The sequence below is a fragment of the Camelus dromedarius genome, chromosome 3, assembly GCF_036321535.1.
Source record: "Camelus dromedarius isolate mCamDro1 chromosome 3, mCamDro1.pat, whole genome shotgun sequence".
NCBI lineage: Eukaryota > Metazoa > Chordata > Mammalia > Artiodactyla > Camelidae > Camelus > Camelus dromedarius.
The window spans coordinates 23,701,100-23,723,243 of record NC_087438.1 but is presented as its reverse complement, the minus strand read 5'-3'; the positions used below and the strand labels follow the sequence as shown (position 1 = coordinate 23,723,243).

The window sequence follows — 22,144 nt, the reverse complement described above, 5'->3', positions numbered from 1 at the left end:
TCAAACCAGGGAAGCTGAAGCCAGTTGCAAAATGTTAGGCCAGGAGAGAAACCTGGAATCATCCTCAGGCCACAAGAAATATTTTCACCTCTTTGATTAGGATTATAAAGTTGTTCTTCCAAATGACAGGGTCCCTGGGTTGCGAACTGGAAGAACTAAGAGGTTATCGGGATGAAGGCTTCATTTTCTCTTGATCACACAGCAAATAGAGAAAATGTGAGAATCTAGATCTGCAGAGACCTGATTAGCCCTTCCCTGCTCTGGGCTGCCTCGGGGGAGAACACCCACACTCCCCACTGATCTTAGCTGGGATGGATCCCCTGTGCTGTGCAGTTCTGCAAGGCAGCACAGGAATCATGGGAGAGCCTACAGTGGAACCCATTCGATCATTAAAAGATGTGTATGTTTTTGAAGATTTCTTTGAGATATAATAATTACGCAAAATACACATTCATATGAAGAATGATCTCCATTGTGGGAAAAGCTACACACATACAGAGAAAAAATAGAGAGGATGGATATATACCCAAAGTGTTCATTGAAGTTACTGTCTCTGGGCGGATGGGCTGACAGGCGGTTTTCATTTTCTTTTCTAAACCCTTCACTGTTTTCAACATTTCTATAATAGGAAAGTATTACTTTGAAAATGAAGAAAAAAAAGGTTGTGGTTTAAGGAACAAAAGAAGGCAGGGTTTTACTAAAGATAATTAGGTATTATAGATTATCCCTGCCTCTTTGCCCCGTTGATGGATATGACTTACCTTCAAACAGTCGCCCAGCAGCGGCTGTCTCACTCTACCCGAGGCTGTTGTGATGATCAGATGAAATCTAGTGGGTGGAAATCTTTTGAAAGGCATAAAACCCTCCAAGCTATTAAGAAAAGAAATGCATCAGATACAATGAACTTGTATTAATACGTGCCATGTGGACAACACTGTAGGCTCAGAATGGTTCTGTTATGTGTTTTAAAAAATAAAAGGAAAATAACATAAGAAAGAAAAGAGTAATTCTTAGACTCAGAGCCAAGCATCTGACTCCCCTCTTCCAAATGTGCATCTTGGGAACTTCCAGCTGAGCAGTGGGAGTCTCCACTGTGTCAGGGCCAGGGCCCTGGACTTCATTGTTGGTTGAAGTCCATACTTTCCAAAGTGAGGGTGGCTGTGCAGTTTGAGCACTGTGATTTATTTTTTTTTAATGGCAAAAGGCCTGAATTATTTCAGGGTTCAAACCAGATCCCATAAAATCTGTCTCCAGGTCCTCCTTGCCGTCAGTTGCTCCCTTCAATATTTAGTCTCCTGAGGGCAGTTTTGTACAGTTCTCTCTTCCCCAGGTGGCTCTGCGACTTTCTCACTTATAAATCCATCACTACCCAATCTCTAGTTGACAAAGTTACACAATGCATGCAGTACAACTCTCAAGGGCTCAGAATCATTGCAAGGACTTCACCAAGGGGATTGAAGAGTCAGTGAATAATGTGCCAGCTGCATTTTCATTCTGAGTTAAAATATCCAAAAGGGCTTTGAACAGTTGCATCCTCAGCTTTTACAGAAAGACTGGGTACAATTTGGAAGTTCATATTTATTTTCGGAAGAAAGAAAAAATAGGTTAACAATGAGAGCAGGCTGAAAATTACGTATAAGACAGAAGCACAAATTAGTATTTGGAATGAGGCTGAATACTTGCTGGTCAGATTCACTTTTTAAAATTTTGAATTTTTGGAAAGAAAAGAAAGAAAGTGACGATAAACTGCTTACTCTGAGACATGAAAATCGGGCTGTTTCTCAGTCTATACCTTTAATTGCTTCATCCTGTGGTCAAGGAAAAAAGTAATAATTCTGCTTTGAATTTCTTTTATGGTCACCATTTGTTTTGCTAAGTACCATATTCTATATGTAGAAAATAGTTATTTTTACTAACTCCAAGGGAATGCCTATACTTTTGAATACTGACTAAGTATTAAAAAATCAATTGAGTTGTGGTTAAATACTACCAAATTTATGAATTAAAAAAATCAGCTTGTATAACAAACTTACAAGGGGTAAATATGATTTTCTGCATCAAAGAAGTAAAAAGCACTATCACATATGGTTAAGAGTCATAAAACAATATGCTGCTATAGTTAAAATAGAAAATTTCAGGAGGCTGTCTTATAAATAAACTAGCCAGGACCCAATTTCATTATGTCAATATTCAGAATAAATAAAAATCTGACAAGAAAGACCTATTACCCTACTATGCTTGATGTTTATCGTCTCAGTGTCTTCAGGGCAACTGAGTGCTTAATATTCCCGAGGTTCTTTCTTGTCTTACATGACCAGATGTTAAAGGCTGTTCCATTTTTTTGCATTTCAAAACAGTTGTGTCAATAGTTCAAAATTTTTCATTCTCTTGATGCTCCTGATACCAATAAATTAGAGCCTCTGGTTTTACCATAATTTAAGTCTAGATTTAAACAATTGGGGGCATATGTACTGGGAGATGTGTGTGTGTATGTATGTTTGTGTATGTTCTACAGTGTTTTCACTTCTGACTCAACGTAGGGCTCATTTACATGTGTTGGCTAATGTCAGGATCCAGAGAAATAAACTGAGAGAAGGTACCTGGCCAAGAACAGGGAGCTGATTGGCTCTATACAGTAGATTTCTATTACTACATAATAAACTACCATGAATTTAGCAGCTTAAAGCCACACGCACTTATCTCATATTTCTATAGGTCACAAGTCTGGGTTCTCTGCTCAGGGTGCCACAAGGCTGAAATCAAGGTGTTGGTGGAACTTTCTCATCTAGAGGCTCAAATGGGGAGAAATCAGCTTTGAACTCATGCAGGTGGAATGGTGGTTGCTCTTTGTGATTGTAGGACTGAGGTCCTTGTTTTCTTGCTGATGACCAGGGGTCCTTCTATCTCCTAGAAGCTGTACTCGGGTCCTTTCCATGTGGCCCCCTCCACATTCAAAGCCAGAAATTCTTGTGCTTTGAGACTCTCTGACATCCCCTTCTGCTCCCAGCTGGAGACAATGCCGTCTTTTTAAAGGGCTCATGTGAGTTGGTTCAGGTCCCCCAGATGATTTCCCTTTTCATTAATTCAAAGTCAACTGATTAGTAAACTTAGTTATATCTGAAAAATCCTTTTGCAGTGTAGAAGCAGAATCATGAGGCTGGAGATCGAAGACGCCATCTTGTTCTAAGAGTCAAGAAGTCACAGAATTATAACCATTTAAGGGCTGGCTTAGATCTTTGAGCTTGGTCCTCATGCAGTGGTTCTGTCATTCAAAGATAGGAAGCTAGATGTCTCTTACATCTTGGCTCAAAGCAAGCTCCATTTCCAGTCCCTTCACCCTTATGTCCCTAAAGCCCCACTCTGGGCCAGAAACTGCCAAGTATATCCACACGTATTTAACAGGTCCCGTACCTCCTATGAGACTGCTTCATGCTAACCTTCGTGCCCAGAAACTGTACTCTTGTGTGATGGTCGACTGACAGATGTGTAATATGGCTGTGTGCTGGCTCCCACAGTGGACTGTGTGTCTACACTGAATGTCACACCTGTTTGATGTTTTATTCCAGATTCCAAGGACAATGACCATGAAGTCATTGCTAAGGGCGCTGATAAGCATGCCTCCCCACTACCGCTGCCTTTTCATCAGCCACCTCATTGGATGGACTGCTTTCCTGTCCAACATGCTCTTCTTCACAGACTTCATGGGCCGGGTAACGGACACGTCTGCACACATTCACTGACTCACACAGCAATCCCTCTGTCAGCACCTGGGGAACTTCTGGGCTAGCCTCTGGGAAGGGCACAGTAAGAGTGTAGGAAAGAGTACTTCCAAGGAGGTGGCTTACAGACAGGTTCCAGAGGGAAGTTAACTACACCCTACACAACTAGAGGACACTGTGGGGCCGGTATTTGATCAAATACAACAAATAGGGAAAAATCAGCGTGAACTGTAGTAGCCACAGCAGGCTTAATAAAGAAGGTGCAGTGCGATTCAGACCTTGAAGGGTGAGTAGGAGCTGGAGAGAGAGGAGAGGGGGAGAAAACACTGGCATGTGTGGAGGTGAGTCAGAAGCCTGTTGACTGTAACAGAATATGGGTGACAGGATTGCCTAAGTTGGGTGGGACCAGATGTCAGGTAAAAGGAGAGGTGTTAAAAAACCAGGGAGATGCTGTATAAACTTGATGTAGTAGGTATTAGGACCTCCTGAGGGTCCTTGAACGGAGGTGTGAAAGGATGAAACGGGTGACATGGTCATGAGGGAATGAAGGCTGTGCCCTAGGAAAGGGTGGAGAAGTACAATGTGTGAGAAGAGGTCCCTACCACCCTGCACTTGTAGCTCAATGGCCCCAAATCTCTCTTTCAGATCGTGTACCATGGGGATCCCTATGGGGCACACAACTCCACAGAGTTTCTCATCTACCAAAGAGGGGTCGAGGTTGGATGTTGGGGCTTGTGCATCAATGCTGTGTTTTCCTCACTTTATTCTTGTAAGTAAGTCTCCTCCTCCTAAGGGTGCCCTCTAAAGGGCTCTGGTCTAGCAGAATCTTGGATTTCATGTATCTATATTTCTATATTTTTTGCTCTTTAAAATACCAGATTCTTGATAAACATATGGAGATTAGGAAAAGCTATTCCCCTAGAATTGACCCATCAAGTTTCCTGTTCCATGGTGAATTCTGAATATAATTTTTCCTTCATGATTGCTTTGTACTTGGAATCACTGTGTTACCCAACTCAGGTTCAGCTCCTCACCGCTCAAAAGCCAATACTTGAGAGACAAGTGTTGGTAAAAAGCACAGTTGCTTTAATTAGAAAAGCCAGCAATCTGGGGAGAAGACGGATTCATGTCTCCAAAAACCAGCACTGAGGATTCTGCTCAGCCATAAGAGTTTTTAAAGGGAAAATGGGGAGTAATTTCAGTTAATCATCGAGATAGGGGATCCATCTTGTCACTGTCTCCCACTGTGTGCAGTCCTGTCAACTCCTTGTCGCGATCTTTCTCCAGATGCCGTTTTGTTCACACAGTTTGTTCATGAGATTACTGAAAGGGAAGCTGGGGAAGAGATTTGGTCATCTGTTAATTACTTATTCTTTGTTTCTAGTTCTTTGATCTAAGGAAAGAACCAACAGGCTAGGCAAGGTATTGTGTGATCAAAAGATTTGAAAAGTGTGCTTGAGCTGGAGATGAGTAGAGTAGGGGCAGGGGCAGGGGGCGTGGTTTAAAAGTTAGTTACAGCGTGCCTATTGGCCATTTGTACATCTTCATTGAAGAAACGTTTGTTTAGGTTTTCTGCCTATTTTTTTTTTATTGTTTTTAAAATTTTTTTGTTATTGAGTTGTATGAACTGTTACCATATTCTGGAAATTAAGACCCTGTCAGTCCCATCATTTGCAAATATTTTCTCCCATTCCATAGGTAGTCTTTTATTTTGTTTATAGTTTCCTTTGCTGTGCAAAAGTTTATAAGTTTAATCAGGTCCCATTTGTTTATTTTTGCTTGTATTTCTATTGCCTTAGTAGACTGCCCTAGGAGAACATTGCTAAGATTTATGTTGGAGAATGTTTTGCTAACTGTTAGAGAAATGTGAACCAAAACTGCAATGAGATATGACCTCACACCAGTCAGAATGGCCATCAGTAAAGAGTCTACAAATAATAAATGCTGGAGAGGGTGTGGAGAAAAAGGAACCCTTCTACACTGTTGGTGGGAATATAGTTTGGTGCAGCCACTATGGAAAACAGAATGGAGATTCCTTAAAAAACTAAAAATAGACTTACCATATGATCCAGCAATCCCACTCCTGGGCATATATTGGAGGAAACTCTAATTTGAAAAGATACATGCACCCCAATGTTTATAGCAGCATCCTTTACAATAGCCAAGACGTGGAAGCAACTTGAATGTCCATCGACAGGTGATAGGATAAAGTTGTGGTATATTTACACAATGGAATACAACTGAGTCGTAAAAAAGAATAGAATGATGCCATCTGCAGCAACATGAATGGACCTGGAGATTGTCATAAGCCAGAAAGAGAAAGAGAAATACCATATGAGATCATTTTTATGTGGAATCTAAAAAGAAATGAGACAAGTAAATTAATTTGCAAAATAGAAACAGACTCACAGACATAGAAAACAAACTTGTGGTTACCAGGGAGGAGGGGGAGTGGAGGGATAAATTGAGAGTTTGGGATTTTCAGATACTAACAACTATGTATAAAATAAATGAACAGCAATGTCCCACTGTATACCACAGGAAACTATATTGATACCTTGTCATAGCCTTTAATGAAAAAGAATATGAAAAGGAATATATGTATGTATAACTGTATCACTATGCTATACACCAGAGATTAACACAACATTGTAAACTGACCGTAGTTCAATAAAAAAATTTTTAAGTTAGTTACAATGTTGCTTTGCTAAAGTGACAAGAAAAAGGAGCTTCTTGCAGAGACCTCTTTCCTGCAAAAACTGCCAAAAACTGCTTACAAGTGGGCTTCTGATCAAGACTCTGTGGGAAGTAGAAGGGAATCTTATAAATAAATTGGTGAGGTATTGGACGGATAAGGAATAAAGTCTTAGTGGAGACCATGACTGTGATTAACAGTGGGTCTTTGTTCTGCTGGAGTAAGATCACTGGTGGAGTTTCATAAATGTACTTATCAGTCTTGAAAATGACACAAAATTGGAGGATGGTTAATATGCAAGATGACAGAATTAACATGTAAAATTGAAGGGATGATTAAAATGCTAGGTGACAAGGTTAACAAGTAAAATGACCTTAACTCAGATGGGCAGGGTGGTATGTTACAGGAGCACGGTTCCAGATTGAGGACAATGGCTTTACTTCTCAGGTGCCAGCTTTCCACCGGATCTGCAGCCTATTAACCACCCCTTAGCTAAGCTGCAGCTGTGAGGACACTGTAAGCAAGAGGATTTCTGGGATTGGTTTTCAATAAGTCCAAATGGACGTACTCCAACTCTCGGGCATAACACAGGCTCATTTTGTGCTTGCTAATTTGTATGGAAATCTCCAAGTGCTCCATGCATTGAATTAAGTGAAAACTCTGGACAATAAAGGGTGTGCAATTCCCCCATTTGGAGTGGAAATCTGGGAGCTTCCCCGGCATTGGGGGGAGAATAGCTGGCCCCCAGGGCAGAGCTCTAGGCTTTGGATAGGCCCAGGAGACGGCAGGGGTATGGCCCAGGTTGGGGAGGGGGAGGTGATGAGGGACAAATCCCTGTTGCCATTCTCAGGGGCATCATTCTGTCACTGAAGTGTGCTGCTTGTGGGAGAAGAGGGTGAATGTTTATAATGACCCCTAGCCTGGCATTCAGCCCTTTACCACATAGCCATACCACAGTGGGAAACCTGCTTTGAAATCAAGAAAGTCTCTTCAAAATATAGCACAGTTGAGCAAAGGGGACCTAATACAAACATACAAGGAATGTATGAGTGCAATAATCATAGAACCATAAAATTCATTATTTCTAAATTTATGGGAACCAAATAGTGGTGGATTAAAGCATACCTTTCCTTAGCAAAACCCATTTTTTTCCCCTTAGAGTGTATGAATTAAGAAAATTCCAGGAGGAAGATTTCAAGTACCTAGAATCAGGGAGCATTAGACCAAAAGGATCTAATAAATTATCCATCTCCATCCCTCTGTGCTTTCAACAGGTGAGGGGACTGTTTGTTCCTAATCTTATTCTTGTAAGAGGAATACATTTTTCAAAACATCATTAGCATTTTAATTTTGTGTCAAAATTAGCATTTTAACCTTTTTTTTTTTTTCCTCAGAGAATCCCTCCTAGGGACCCTCCATTAGTCTAGTTTGAGTTTCTGTGTGAAATTCATGGCATTTAAAAATTAAAAGCATGCTTTTTCTTTTAGGTCTTTTCTAGTTAAAAGCCCTGTGTACAAAATAAACTAATATTTGAATAGTTTTCCATAGTTACATCTCATGTGTAAGTACATGGGATCCCTATCATTGTGAGTTAGAAGTAAAATTTTACTTATAAAGCACCAACCACTCTGCCTAAGGACCTTCAGGGGCTCTCATGCTCATAAGAGAGAGCCCCAATCTTGGCACTCCAGGGTTCGCAGTTTGGCCTGGCTCACACTTGGACCTCTGTCGCTCCCACACAGTAAATCCCCCAGTGACCCTCTGTGCAGACTTTCATCTCTGTTTTGCTTTTGGTTTCTTCCACTTGAACTGCTTTTTCTACCTTCCCACCCTGACAACTACTAATCATGCTTTCAGACCCAGCTCCAATGTGACCTCTTCTGTGCAATCTGAAGTCTTTCTGCCGCATCCCAGCCCACTCTGGGCAGAATCAATCATTTCCTTCAATTCCAGAGCACACCATATAATCCTCTATTTTGGATTCATCACGTAACATTGGGTCCAGGTCCAGAATTTCTGTCCAGACAGAGCTCGGCTGGGCAATCTGGCTGCTGGGGCCAGGGGTGGGGGACAGTGATAAGGGACTTGGTTTCAAGAGCCTTTGCACAGCAGCCATGCTCAGATCAATGAGAAGAGCAAGGCTGAGTACTGAAAGATAGCCAGTTGTCCATCTCATGCACTACTATTCATAGCTGGCCTTTAATCAGTCATTTCCCTGCAATCTTGATGAGAGACACAGTGTGAATTGTTATCAGACCCAGTGAGTCAACTTGGTCCTTAAATTGATTGATTTATCTTCATGAATAAAGCATTCTTTGCTGGATTTTCAGTCTTTGTACTGAAGTTACCTATGTTTCCAAATATCTCTTTATTTTCCTTTGCCTTCTTCCTGACTGGCCTGTACGCTTGTGAGAACATTTCCCTAAGAAGTACTGATAATAGCTTTCAGGTACTGAGACAACTTAGATTACATTTTCCACATAAATATAATCATTAAGCAAACAGAAACAGACCTCACTTTATGCTGCTTTTACTTTCATCCTTGACAACAGCCCTCCAGTCGTGGGATGAATTTAATAGAGGAAGCAATGATGGCTCATTTAACATTTTCAGAACTCCATGGGATGCCCCAAGACACTGTTTGGTTTCAGAACTGATACAACTGTAATACAGATTAGGTTTCTTGTCTTTGCAGTGTAAATCTAATAATTATTTGAATAGATACGGAAAATTACACTCTTGAATAGGCACATTTCTAGTATCTGTCATTTGTTTATCCCCATGAGTTCATGTGTTCCAGTAGAATGAGCAGGGAAAGATAAGGAAAATACAGATTAAAAATAACCAATTAAAAAAGGGAGATAAAAGTACTTTTTAGGGACTTTCCCTACCATGGTGGAAAACATAATAAAATATTTTAAAGCAGAATTTTCCATTTTAAAAAATGAGCTCTACCGTGATACCTTTATTAGCAAGTTAAGTTCACCTGCCGCGAGGGGACCCAAGGTACGAGTCAACCATGTTCAGCCAAGCCTGTATTTGCTGAAATAATGATAGGCACCATTAACTGGATGTCTTCTGTGTGCTTGTGCTGGGTGATTTCAGTTTATCTGACACAGTTTATCTCATTTGATCCTAATAACAACCACAAAGAAAGGTTTTATTAGTTCCACGTTTTCTGATGAGGAAGCTGGGGTTTAGGGAAGTTCCAGAAGTTGTCCATAGAGAATAAGGGCACCAGCAATGGGAGGCGCCCGTGAGGGGAGCCCCTTGCCAGCCTGGGAAGGGCTGGCAAGTCAGGTGATGGACATTCTTTACTTCTTTCTCATGTTGTGTAGACGGCATTCAGGTGGGGTGAAGATACTGAACGACTTGGATCATTCTATAAAATCTGGTTATTTCCATTTTCCCCAACGTGACTTTGGGCTTTGGGGGCCAAGACAGACCTGGATTGTTATTTTGGTCCTGTTAGGCTAGATCCCTGTGAATCAGAAAGACCCCCACTTTTCTTCCATGCCTTGTAGCCCCAGAGTCCCATAACCAAGGTGGGCTTTTGTATCACTTCTTCTGCAACCTGTTGCTATTCAGCTGTCCACGACACAGTGCCTGGTCCTTTCTTGCAGAAAAGAAGTCAACCCACCAAGGCAATTTCCAGCTCTCTTTTATGCAAAGGATTCAGAGCTGATTCAAAAAGCCAGCTGTTTTCAAGCACAGATAAGGAGCTTCTTTCGTTCATGACTCAGGATCAAAGGAAGGCTAAAAAAAGTGGCTCTTCAGAAGGAAAGGTTGTCTGAAATGATGAAATGTTGTGAAGCACTGCCAGCTGTAATTTCTCCCTCTCTTCTCCCCGCAGACTTTCAGAAAGCTTTGGTTCCCCACATCGGATTAAAGGGTCTTTACTTCACGGGGTATTTGCTGTTTGGCCTGGGGACGGGCTTTATCGGGCTCTTCCCGAATGTCCACTCCACCCTGGCCATGTGCACCTTGTTTGGCGTGATGTCTAGCACCCTGTACACCGTGCCCTTTAACCTCATTGCCGTGTACCACCGCGAGGAGGAGCAGGTGCGTTGTTGAGCCTCGGCTCTGAGTCACATCTGGAGTCACCTGAAGGCTGGGGGGACTTGGTAGGAAGGTGTAAAGCAGAGGTGAAAAATAAGGGCTCTTGAAACAGCAGCACTAAAATGTCCAGCCAGGTGTAACAATGGTCTGGCCAAGGCATGACTGTCTTCCCAGCCCCAACCCCTCCGGGGCCTTACTCTGAAGCCCTGTGCACCTGGGAGCAGTAGGGCAGGTACCATGACTCCCATTGGGCAGATTAGGAAGCAGTGGGCCGGTGGAGGGGCCGGGAAGGTGGTGCAGGGGGTTGGTAATGCTGAGAAACCAGCCCACAATCACACAGAGACCAAGCAAGGGGAACCCTGGGCTTATGACTGCAACATTTCTGGGTGCCACATCGAGGGCTCCTAGCCTGAACCACTGTATGGGTGCATGGTGGAATTTCCAGGAGTTATTGGTGGAGGGTAGGAAATTTGTAAGCAACATTTTCCTTGGATGTCTAGGTATTAGTAAGTCAGACCCTGTGTGCAAGAAGGAAAGCCGGTCATAGGTGATCACCTCCACCAGTTGCTTGAAGGGAGGCCTCCCCATCTCCACCTCAGCACTTACGCCAGAGGGCAAGACCCTACATTGCCCTAAAAGAGCACTAGGTTGGGTATTTCTGCTGTAAAGTTTTTTCTTATCAAAATATGCAATTTTTCCCCGGTAAAGGGGACTTCGCTGCTAAAGAGACAGCAGCATAAAGAACTGTCCCTCTAAGAGAGTTAGATGGTACTCGGCCCAAAATACATAGGCTTAGGACTCAGAGAAACTTGCATTCAAATCCTGCCTCCCCCACATGGCAGCTTGGTGACACTGGGAATGCTATTCATTTGTGTATTAAATATCACTAAAATGAGTTCATTTTTAGATGGACAATGCAGTCACGTGGTTCAGCACCCACAAAGATACACGAGTGTGTAGTAAGTGGCTCCTGCCACCCCTCCCTCCACGCTTTCCCTATCTGCCACCCCGGCTCCTACGTGTAACCATTCTAATCAGGGTTTTGTCTGTCTTTCCAGTATTTTTGAATGAAAATCCAGCAAATATGAATCTGTTTTATTATTCTCCCTTTCTTACTCAAAGGATAATATGCATTTTTTTCTGCACAATGACTTTTTTATTTAATAGTACAGGCATTGTCACTCAAACTCTCAGAGCCTTAGTTTTCTAATCCATCAAATGGGAATGATACACCCACCTTATAGAGTTTTGGAAAATTAAATGAAACAAGAAAATGTAGGTGATCTGGTTAGCATAATGCCTACCTGGCACCTGGCAGACTGCAAATATGGTAGGTGGTAGTGTTATTCTCATCATGGGGTTCATTATAATAATAATACATGCATCCAGGGAGGTGGTGAGGATGCGATGAAGTAACGTGTGTGAAAGAGCCTTGCAGAAGGCCTAGCACACAGATGATACCCAACAAATGGCAATCTTATCAATCATTTCTGACCAAATATCAAATAGTAATCAGATATTAATCAACTAACCAAATATCAACCATATTTTGAAAGGTTGAATTTCATTTTTATGTTGTTTCTCCTACAGATATCTGTGATTTAACATCCTTCTAAAAATGTTTGAAGTTTTGACAGCAGGGAAGAAAAGGAATGGATTATTTATTGAGTTTCTACTACATTGCACATACTGACTTCTTAGGAAGAGATAATTTTGCATTCTTAACCATTTAACTCTCCTGTGTGTTAATGGTGGAGTGTCAGACTTTGTGGCAGGCAGGGAAGACAGGTTCAGGCAGGGCGTGGTGCTTAAATCAGGGGTTGACAAACTATGTCTTGTTGGCCAAGTGTGGCCTACGCCCTGCTTTTGTCCAGCCTGTTGTGAGCTAAGAAATCTTTTAAATTTTTTTAAATGATTTTTAAAAAATCAGTAGAAGGATAATATTTGTGACAAGTGAAAGTTACATGAAATTCAAACACCAATGTCCACCAAATTATGTTGGAGTGCCAGCTTGTTAATGCACTGCCACTGCTTTTGCACAACAGTGGCAGAGTCATGTAGTTGCAACCAAGACCATGCGACGCACAAGCTGAAAGTATTTATTATCTGGCTTTGTACAGAAAAAGTTTGCTTGCTGACTTCTGCCCTGAAGGACAGTTGGTGTAGATCAAATGCTGTTCCTGTGCTTCCCTTGCAGAGGCAGCAGGCCCGGGGAGGGGACCTGGACAGCAGCGGGAGAGGGCAGGGCCTGGACTGCGCCTCTCTCACCTGCATGGTGCAGCTGGCTCAGATCCTGGTCGGAGGTGGCCTGGGCTTTCTGGTCAACATGGCCGGGAGCGTCGTCGTCGTGGTGATCACAGCCTCTGTGCTGGCACTGATCGGCAGTTGCTTTGTGGCTCTCTTTGTTAGACACATGGATTAGGTCAATAAAGAGACATCGTCCCTAATGTCAGACACAGTGGAGCACACAGCAAGAAATCAATCTTTTCTTTAGCTCTGCTCGTCTTGTGTCTGCCCATTGGATGCCCCGTGTTATGACTTGTAGCTGCAGTTGTCTGCCGACCCCTCACTCTCATCCAGCCGTCTGCACAACCGTTTCCATATTTTAGGCATCATTTGTTTTAAGGGAAACTGGGCTATGCCTCCATTCACCAGTGGCAAAGAACAAGTGTGGGTGACAGCACCTCCATGTGTCTTTCTCCCTGTGTCTCGGTGCAGCTGAATGGAGAGACAGGCTCTGTTTTCCACAGGGCATTTCAGGCCTTGACGAAACCCAAGAAGCAGACTAGCATGTACCTGTGATGCTAGGATTTATTCTAGGATGTGATTTTTTTTTTTTTTTAACCAGGGGCCCAAATATAGTCAGGTGGGAGGGGCATATTTTTCATCAGATTTGCCATTACTCAAAATATTGGCAATGATTTATTTTATGATGTTAATTTACTCATATTTAGTTCATATTTACTTGCTCGTAATTAATTCGGGTTAATTTATGATATCCCTGACATGTCTACTTGAACATCTCATGCTGGAGGATTCACCACTTTCAAAGAGCTCATTTTATTGACAAGGTGAAAATCTCTCTCTCTAGCCTGCACTTTGGTTCCATCCCCTGGAGTTTATATGAAAGGCTTTCGAAGAACTGCGTCCTGTGTCCCCTGTGATCTTCTCTTCTCCAAGTGCTTTAGCTTCTCTCAGGCATGATCATTGCATAACTCGTCTGAAGCTGCACAGCCCTAAGTGGCAGAGCTGGGCTTTGAACCAGGCACTTGGGCTCTGCTGTTTCCTATGAGAGCAGCTCTGAGCCTGCAGGCGGGCAGCTGGTCTGTGCTAGGTAAGTGATAGCCATCATCACTATTTTTAAAGGCTCCCCATCCTGCTCCCCCAGGCCTAGATTTCCCCCCATCCACAGCACTTCAAAAGTGTTTGTCTACACAATTCCAGATGGGCCTGTGGGGCGCAGAATGATCTGCCCACATGTCTTTACAATTAAAAAGATGTATGTGGTTCCTCTTCCTGCTTCGTCTTAAGAGTCTGGTGGTGTAGTCTAATGGCCTCAGATGAGTTTCTAACTTAGCATGAATTTCTAACTTCCATGCTGGAAGGGAATTTGGAGAAAGGAAACGAGGTGCTTGGAAGACAGGGCCATCGGGATTTGGACTGCTCTGTGGTGTACCTCGGGCGGAGTAGAATGGACCGCTCAGTAGCGCGGCAGGCCCTGCGGTGTCAGCTCATTTGGGGTAGCAGCTCTGAGAAGAGGAACCATGCTCTTTGGGTGGGTCTTTGGGCCCTCTTTCACACAACTGCCGGGGGTATGAGGAGTACAGACCCACTCCTGACATTTCCATTTGCAAGGCTCAGGGCAAGAACACTGATGGAGGTCCGTCGTCCTCCTCCAGCCCTTAGCTCTGTCCCGTACCGTGAGGGCCCTTGTGTGCACTTTGGCATTGGTACACCCATGGCCTTCCCAGCCCCTCCACTCTCTATCACACCTCTGAACAGCCACCCTAAGTCACCCCTCACACCTAAATGTACACAGACTCAGCGGTGTCGTCTACCGTCTGGAGGAAAGGACCCACTAAACCCTTATCAATAGGCTCAGGGCCATTTAGATGGAGGAATTCTGATGTCTCAGGTACTGGAGCATCATCCAGAAGGTGGGAGGTGGATTCCTTGCATGTGGGGATGGGCACAGCTGGGAGGGGAGGTCAGAGCAGAGTCCTCTAATAATCAAACCCAGGGCAGGGCTGGCTGCCCAGGTCTGAGGGCAGCACTGAAGAGTGCCAGCCAGAGGGCAAGCCAGAGTCAGTCATTGTGGGGCAGCCCCCTCCTTCCCAATTTCTCTAGTGGTCTCAAACTGGGTCTGCATTATCTCACATTCCCTCTCCTCTTGCTACTTTTGGGGGCTTCCAGGCTGCTGCTGCAGTTCTCTTGATCGCCTCCTTTTTTAAGAGTCTGATCTCTGCTGCCACTGCATCATCACCCCTGTGCCTGGGGCAGTGCTAGGGTGTGAGGTGGTACATCTGGAGCCCCTTGGAGATCTGGCCTCTTCTAGTTTGTGTGCAGTGGTGGGGCGGGAGGAAGGAGGGGCAGGGGCTTACATGGAAGTGGTCACTCCTTCCTGCTCACTGCTCATGCTTGCCACCTGCAGAACACACAGCTTCCTGATCAGACACCAGTCTCTCTGGGATCCTGCAGTTTATCCCATTTTTCTCCAGATTATTATTTTTTTTTCCTGGACTGGGCTGGGCTGTCTTCTCAAACCTGAATGTGCTGTTGTTTCACTTAATCTCTGAGATATTCTCCTCTCCTCACAGACACTTATTCTCTGCCCCTCAGTCAGGTCCCCCTGCCTTCTACTGCTATATTCACTCACAAAGGAAAGCATCTCATTTTTTTTCGGGGGTGTTCACATGCAAAACTACTCCATCTTACCCAGCCTTCCTCCCTCCCTCTCCCGCTCACATCATCCATCCTAGAGCAGCAGGGTCGTGACTGACTTACAGGAACGACTGGGGAGAACACCTGCTCCCAACCCCACAGCGTAGGAGGAAGATGAGCAGGTGCCCCTAGGAGCCCACATGACACAGCACTTAGCTTCCTGAGAGAAACAGCACCAACCTGCCTCTTTTGTTTCACCTCCCTGTCCTTGATCTCTGTAAGGTTTAGAAGTGGAATTATTTGCAGAGGGAGTTCCATGTTTATTTCCTGATCATTTCTGCAAGGATAGCTCTGGTGATTGAAGATTTTGAAATGAATGATTGGGTGACCTGGGAGGGTGACCCGCAGCTGAGGGCCATCTACCCTAGACCCCCAGGAAGTCAAGAGTAGTCATCTCTGGCCAACCACAGTCTTTATTGTAAATGAAGCTCGTTTCAGATGGAACACTGGCTGGGCTATTGGATGAAGAAGAGAGCTAGAATACACACACACACGCACACGCGCACATGCACACACGTTCTCTCTCTCTCACACACACACACAAATATTCAAATACTTTACTTTTTTTAACTCAACCGCATTGAGGTTTGAATGAGTTGACAGAATCCAATTTTAAAAGCCTTTAGCCACCTTGGAAACTCAAACATTTGTTCTTAGTATATCAATGTCATATCCACTCTGGGACAAAAATGTTCCATTACCAGACCAATAGAGCAAGTGCAGGGACACCTACATTCTTTGTAGAAATCCTAGGAAATCCTGTCGGAGAAAGGGAAGCCACACTGCTTTGCCTCCCACTTCCCCCGCAATGTACCTGGCATTCCAACCTCAAAGCTTCTGATCACTGCATTTCCTCAGCTTCAAATGTCCTCTCTGCATCCCTACTCCTTGTCTTAATTGCCATACCCGCCCATCTACATTGTACCCATATTTCTAGGTCCATCTTAAATACTGCTTTGACCAGGAAGCCTCTGATCCCCCAACAGAATCAAGCTTTCCACCCCTGGATTCCCATAGATAGCACTTTCTCTTGGCCCTTCCTATGACATTCAACTCACTGTTCCGTGACTCATTTGCCTTGTACACATGGCAGTGTCCCCTTCTAAACGTTAGGAATGTGTACTCGATCCCCGCACTCAGCACAGGGCTTGGCACACGACAGGCATCCAAAAACTAAATCGCTGATGTCAGCTGATTTGACCACTTCCTTGTTGATGCTTTTGTCCTTGTCGTAGACAAAAGTCACGGTCATTTCTCCCTCTAGCCACGTTCTCAGAAGCCCTCAGGTTTGAATGAGGACAGGGTGATCCTTTTCACAGAGATCTTTCATGAAGGCCTTGCCCCCCCTTCTGTTTTCCTAGTACCCATCATAGCAGAATCACACACTTCAACATACTTTCCTAAAAATCCTGGGCTACCTACGCATTATTTTATTGTCAAAACCGAAGTGACAAGTTGCCTTAATAAAGAGAATCTCAGTAAGAGTCTAACAGCAGTGTTACACATGGATACACTGCCATGCTACTTTTGTTCTTTGTTGTGTTCACTTGTTCGTTTATTTTGTATTTTGGAGACCTGAAGAGCTTACAATTCCATCTTTATTAGCCCATTGGTTTTCAATATCAGTATCATTAAGGTTTCTTCCTAAGGGGCAGTGAGAGACTAATATGACTACTTTAAAATAAAAGCATTATTCTGTTTTCTAAAAAAAGCTAACTTCTCAAGATTGCTCAGGATTGGGGAGGTCAGGCAGCTTCTGTTTTTGTGGCAAGGTTCTGAGCGCTTCCTCATTGCACTGTGTTGTGTTACAGAAAGCAGGACAAGGGATGCTGGGGCTGCAGAGCTCACATTTTGAGCCTTAAATCTCAGATACTGCAGGGAATTTCCAACAAAATTACAAAATGATTTGTAGTTCAAGAGGCTATTTAAGCAGACATGTTTGTATAATGATCATGTCATTAAAATAAGCACACCAGTAGGTGCTCACATGGTGGGGGTTTTTAACCCCAAAACTAGGTTGCCAAGCAGAACAACAGTAGCACCTCTGTCAAAGCTGGCAGCTGGGTGGGTAGATTGATGTTTGATCCCCGATCTCGGAGCAGCCTCAAGAAAGAACTACACTGCTGTGACCAGAACAGAATTGTCATGAGAAATCTGTCACTCTTCAGGGATGGTCCCATAGACCATCCGGGGGTTAAGGAAGAATTCATCATGCAGGTCAACACACTGAGTACTCCTTAGAATAAATGAAACTTAGTTAAGGTAGTGTCCTATGGGAATTCTGATTCCCTGCCTTCTCTCCTCGGTGTTAGAAACAGTAAGAAACCTCACACCTGAAAGTCTGGCGGTCCCCTCAGAACAGGATCTCAGTCTTTTTCCTTCAGGACAGGTTGTACTTGTCTCATTCCCTTTCCCACCTCACACCTCCTCTTGAAAGATCAGTCTCCAGCTTCCAGGAATTTGGTTTTCAGGAACCAAAATTCTACAGCATCTCTTAATCTGCTCTCTCAGTTTAACAAAAAAAAAAAAAAAAAAAAGCGGCAGAGCCATCCCTCTACTCGCTGGTCCAGAGCCTCAATCAAACCGGTATTCTGATTCCCAAAGAGTGAGGGGAGAAAAGTCCCCACTCTCAGTAGCATGTCTACTCAGATCTTTTCCAGTTGCCCCTGAGTACAGCTCACCTGCAGCGCGCAGACCCCAGCGCACGCACAGCGTCTCCGGGCACCCACATCGCTCTCCGGGGAACCCAGATGCCCAGGCTTCGAGCGCATGGTGCACTCGCTTGCTGCAGGGTTACCAAGAAAGCGCGAGCCTCCTTTCCCCTTTAGGGGCCGTTGCCTTAAGAGGTCGCTCTGTTAGCTCCCTCCAACTACACTGCGTCCGCTCGCTCCCTCGGTGACGCGAATAGCTGGAGTGTTTGGGCCACGGCGACCTGTGAGCGCAGAGGCAGTGCAGAGTCGCGGTCGAGCTTCGCGTGTGCCCACTCGCCCTGTCCGAAATGATAAACCTTCAGACGTCCCACGGGAGGTGGCTCTCTCCCAGTCTAGGATGTCACTCCTTTCTTCCAACTCCGAAAAAGTTTCTTGGCTCTCGGCGCAACCAAGCAGCAAGTTAGTCTCGGGGTCAAGGCTCAAAGGAAAGGTTTTGTGGGAGGCTTCCTCGGCTGGATGCACCTTGAGGACCCTTTCAAGAGCTGCATAAAAGTCGCAGCTCCATTGTCCGCCAATCGTTTGGCTGAGCCCCACTTCCTCGCGCTCGAATTGCTCTACGTGCCTCTCTCCGTCCCCACACTGCCCAGTATTGACAGCACAAGGAGAGAAAGGGGGGTGTGTGCACAGAAGGTGGACCGAGGATGGTGGCTTGGCCCTGTGAGTCAGTCTGATCTCGGCCTCTTTGCCAGCTCTCTCGCGCGCGCTCTCTCTGTCTCTCTCTCTCTCTGCCTGTTTTCGCAGCCTCCCCTCTCTGGCAAAGGTCACCCGGCCTCTTCACTGGTTGCTGTTCCTTGGTGCTTCTCCCTACCCTCGTCCCTCCAACTTCTGAATCCGCCCCCCCCCCCCAACATCCCCCTACCCCTTTCTCCCCTTTCCTTCCCGGAGAAGGCCACTTTGCAGTTTCCGCGCACCCTTGGGCCTCAGCCTGCTTCAATAGGCGGAGCTGCTGGGCAGCACGTCGTAGCGCCCCCCGCTGTAGACTACCACGCCCGGCGGGTAGTAGAGCAGGTCGGGCTCGGCGGCCTGGTGGAGAGGCGCCAGGGCCTGCAGCCCCTGGTCCTCGGGCTCCGGCTTGGTGGTGGCGGTGAAAGGGCGCATGCTGGTGAGAGAAGGCGACGCGATGCGCCACAGCAGGTTCTTGAGTGCTTTACGAAACTCCCGGCGCACGAGGCAGTAGAGGATGGGGTTGAGACAGCTGTTGGAGTGCGCCAGGCACACGCTCACGGGGAACGCGTACACCTGGCACAGGAAGTACTCTTGACTAAAGGGCACCGCGTTGAACTTGATGAGGATGCTCCAGGTAGTGAGCGCCTGGTTGGGCAGCCAACACAAGAAGAAGGACAGGACCACGATGGTCACTGATTTGGTGACCTTGGAGCGTCTCCGGGCGCTGGCTTCGGCCAGGCCTCCCCCGGCTGCCGAGGCCCCTCCTTCGGTCCCGGCCATGCGGTGGTCGGAGATGAAGCGCACCAGCAGCAGATAGCACAGGCTGATGATGCCCAGCGGCAGCACAAAGCCCAGCAGCACCTTCTGCAAATGGTAGAGGCCCAGCCAGAACTGCCGGTCGCAGCCCAGCAACTTGTCCGGGAAACGCACCAGGCACAGCTCCTCGCCCATCACCTTGATCGTGGTGGAGAAGATGGCGTTGGGCAGTGAGGCGAGCGCGGCCGAGGCCCAGATCAACACGCACAGTGCTCTGGCCGAGAAGCAGCGGCTGTCCCCCAGGATCCGGCCGCAGCACTCTCCCGGGCCGTGGCCTCGGGTCCGGTGGCTCTTAAGAGCCGAGGCCACCGAGTGGTAGCGCGCCACGCTCATGGAGGTGAGGAAAAAGACGCTGGCATACATGTTCATGGACGTCACGATGGAAACGATCTTACACATGGCCTTGCCAAAGGGCCACTTGAAGTCGAGGGCGTTTTCGACTGCCCAGAAGGGCAGAGTGAGCACGAACTGAAAGTCAGTCAGGGCCAGGTTGGTGACGAAGAGGTTGATGGAGGACTTGCGCCAGCCCTGCTTACTCTTCATCAGGTAGAGCACCAGCAGGTTGCCCGTCAGCCCCAGGGCGCACACCACCCAGTACACCACGCTGATGAGGATCCGCACCCGGGCCTCGGTGTCCGCGCTCTCTGCGCCGCCGCCGCCGCCGCCGCCCGGGGGAAGCTCTGGCGCTGCGCCGTCCGGCAACTCTAGCCCCAGCTCCCACCACAAGTCCTGGAGCTGCGACTCGTTGCCGCTGGTGTTGGCTGCCTGCACAAGGTTTGGAATCAGACTGAAAAGTTCTGCGAGCTCGTCCCCGCCGGCGGCTTTATTCATGACGGCTATCGCGGCTGCAGCGGCCACCTGCCTGCGCAGGTGCCTCTAGGTCATGTTTCGGGGAATAAGACCTAAGGGAGTCCAGCTCTCCCAGGGTTCCTTCCCGGGTCGAGGGCGCACGGAGTGCTTGGGGGCTTTCAAAACAGCCGCTGAAGAGAGCGCCTAGGAACGGGGTGCCTGGCGCGAGGCCGGCGCGCGGAGTTTGGCCTTGGGTGCGGGAGTTGCGCTCAGCGTCTGTTCTGGAGGGGAATTTGAGAGCAGAAGAGCACAGTTCCTGAGGCAAGCGGTCGGCGTCCAAAGATTCTCCGGCCAAGGATGGAGTCTCCGGGTCCCTACTGTAAGACTCAGACTTCCCCCGCCCTGCGTTTCCCACTGTCACTTGGGCACTAGCGCATACCCAACCCAGCTGCTCAAGACCGCTACTGGGGGCCAGCTCCTTCGCTTTCAGATACCTTTGCTGGTTTCCTCTGCCGCTGCTTGGACGAGGTTTCTGAAGAGTTCTCTCTACCTCGTTATGATTCTCTGTCGATCATTCGATGCTGTCCTCGCTGCCTCGCGTCCTCTCCTCTTCGCTGTTATCAACTCCCGGTGAGTTGCCAGAGACGCTCGCTCGAGTTATATTCCCACCCGCAAAGCCGAGGCTGCGGGCTCCAAGGAGCATGCGTAAACCCCGCGCAGCGAGAGGGGGGCGCTTTCCGTGGTGCTGAACTTCGCCGCGCTCGCTGCTGAGGAGGCGGAATAGGCGTGCAGTAGGTAGAGCCCAGCAGCCTATTTTGCGTTTTCTCTTCAGTTTCAGAAGGAAATGGTCGTAACCCTCTGTTTTCCTATGTTGCTAGAGAAAGTCTGCTTTGATTTGCTTTCGTATTCCCAAACATAACTATTAGAATTTTTTTCTTCCTCATTTCCAGAGGCATGATTTCTGCCCATTTTTCTTTCTGAAAGCAATTATAGTTCCCTCTTTTCATGCCCAGACCTTAAGTTAGACAATGCTCTCTTATTGAATATACAAAGTCCAGCTCCACTTTCCCTTCTTAATTAGCTGACCACTTTAATATGTGTCAGTGATAGGATTTTCAAAAGGTCTTCACAGAACTCTGGGTTTGGGTGTTGTCCTCTGCTTTGTTGTATTCTGCGAACCTAAGCTAAGCAGAGCGTATAAGTGGTGCGCTGAGTTCACAGACATTAGATGTTTAGCTCTCAGCCCAAATCTCTATAACATACTGTTTTTTCATGCACAACCACACTCTCTTAACTTCGAGGCAATTGAAATAGAGAATTTCATAGGGCTGTTTTTGGACCACCAGCCCTCTATTTCCACTATTATTACAATCAGAATTCTCTACCAGGTGTTTTTTTCAGACCAATGTATGTAAATTCTAAGGAATCTTCTAAGTTACTTTGGGTAAGGGGGAACTAATATGAGCCATTTGAATTACTTTCTTAAACTCCAGTTTATTTAAATGCCAGCTCAACTGCTCTGGTATAAAAAGTACACTTCTTAGAATGAACTTAAGAAATTTTATAAGTGTTCCTCAATGTCTGGAATTAAACTGAAACAAAAGTATCTTAAGCGTAATTGTCCTCAGTCCTGCAGAGCTCGCATCTCTACTTACAGAGATGAAGAGGTTGTGACTTTAAAGCAGAGGAGACAGAAGAAGAAAAAAACATAATGAAAAAGAAATGTGGTACCCAAAACGCAGGAAGGG

At 46.0% G+C, this 22,144-nt stretch overlaps 2 protein-coding genes across 2 annotated transcripts in view; one reads left to right on the top strand and one right to left on the bottom strand.

Annotated features, from left to right (window-relative positions):
• Positions 1-13,394, top strand: part of SLC45A2 (solute carrier family 45 member 2) — a 31,274-nt gene extending 17,880 nt beyond the window's left edge. The window contains exons 4-7 of the mRNA XM_010977623.3: positions 3,567-3,710; positions 4,365-4,488; positions 10,268-10,476; positions 12,671-13,394. Of these exons, the coding sequence (XP_010975925.3) occupies positions 3,567-3,710; positions 4,365-4,488; positions 10,268-10,476; positions 12,671-12,895 (702 nt within the window). The 3' untranslated portion in view covers positions 12,896-13,394. The remainder of the gene's footprint in view (positions 1-3,566; positions 3,711-4,364; positions 4,489-10,267; positions 10,477-12,670) is intronic.
• Positions 13,395-19,055: 5,661 nt separating this feature from the next.
• On the bottom strand, positions 19,056-21,099 carry RXFP3 (relaxin family peptide receptor 3). Its single transcript, XM_064478656.1, has 3 exons — positions 21,066-21,099; positions 20,616-20,677; positions 19,056-20,483 (listed from the first exon to the last, which is right to left on the bottom strand). Exons 1-3 carry the CDS (start codon positions 21,097-21,099, stop codon positions 19,056-19,058), a joined length of 1,524 nt encoding a protein of 507 aa, XP_064334726.1.
• Between the last annotated feature and the right edge of the window lie 1,045 nt (positions 21,100-22,144).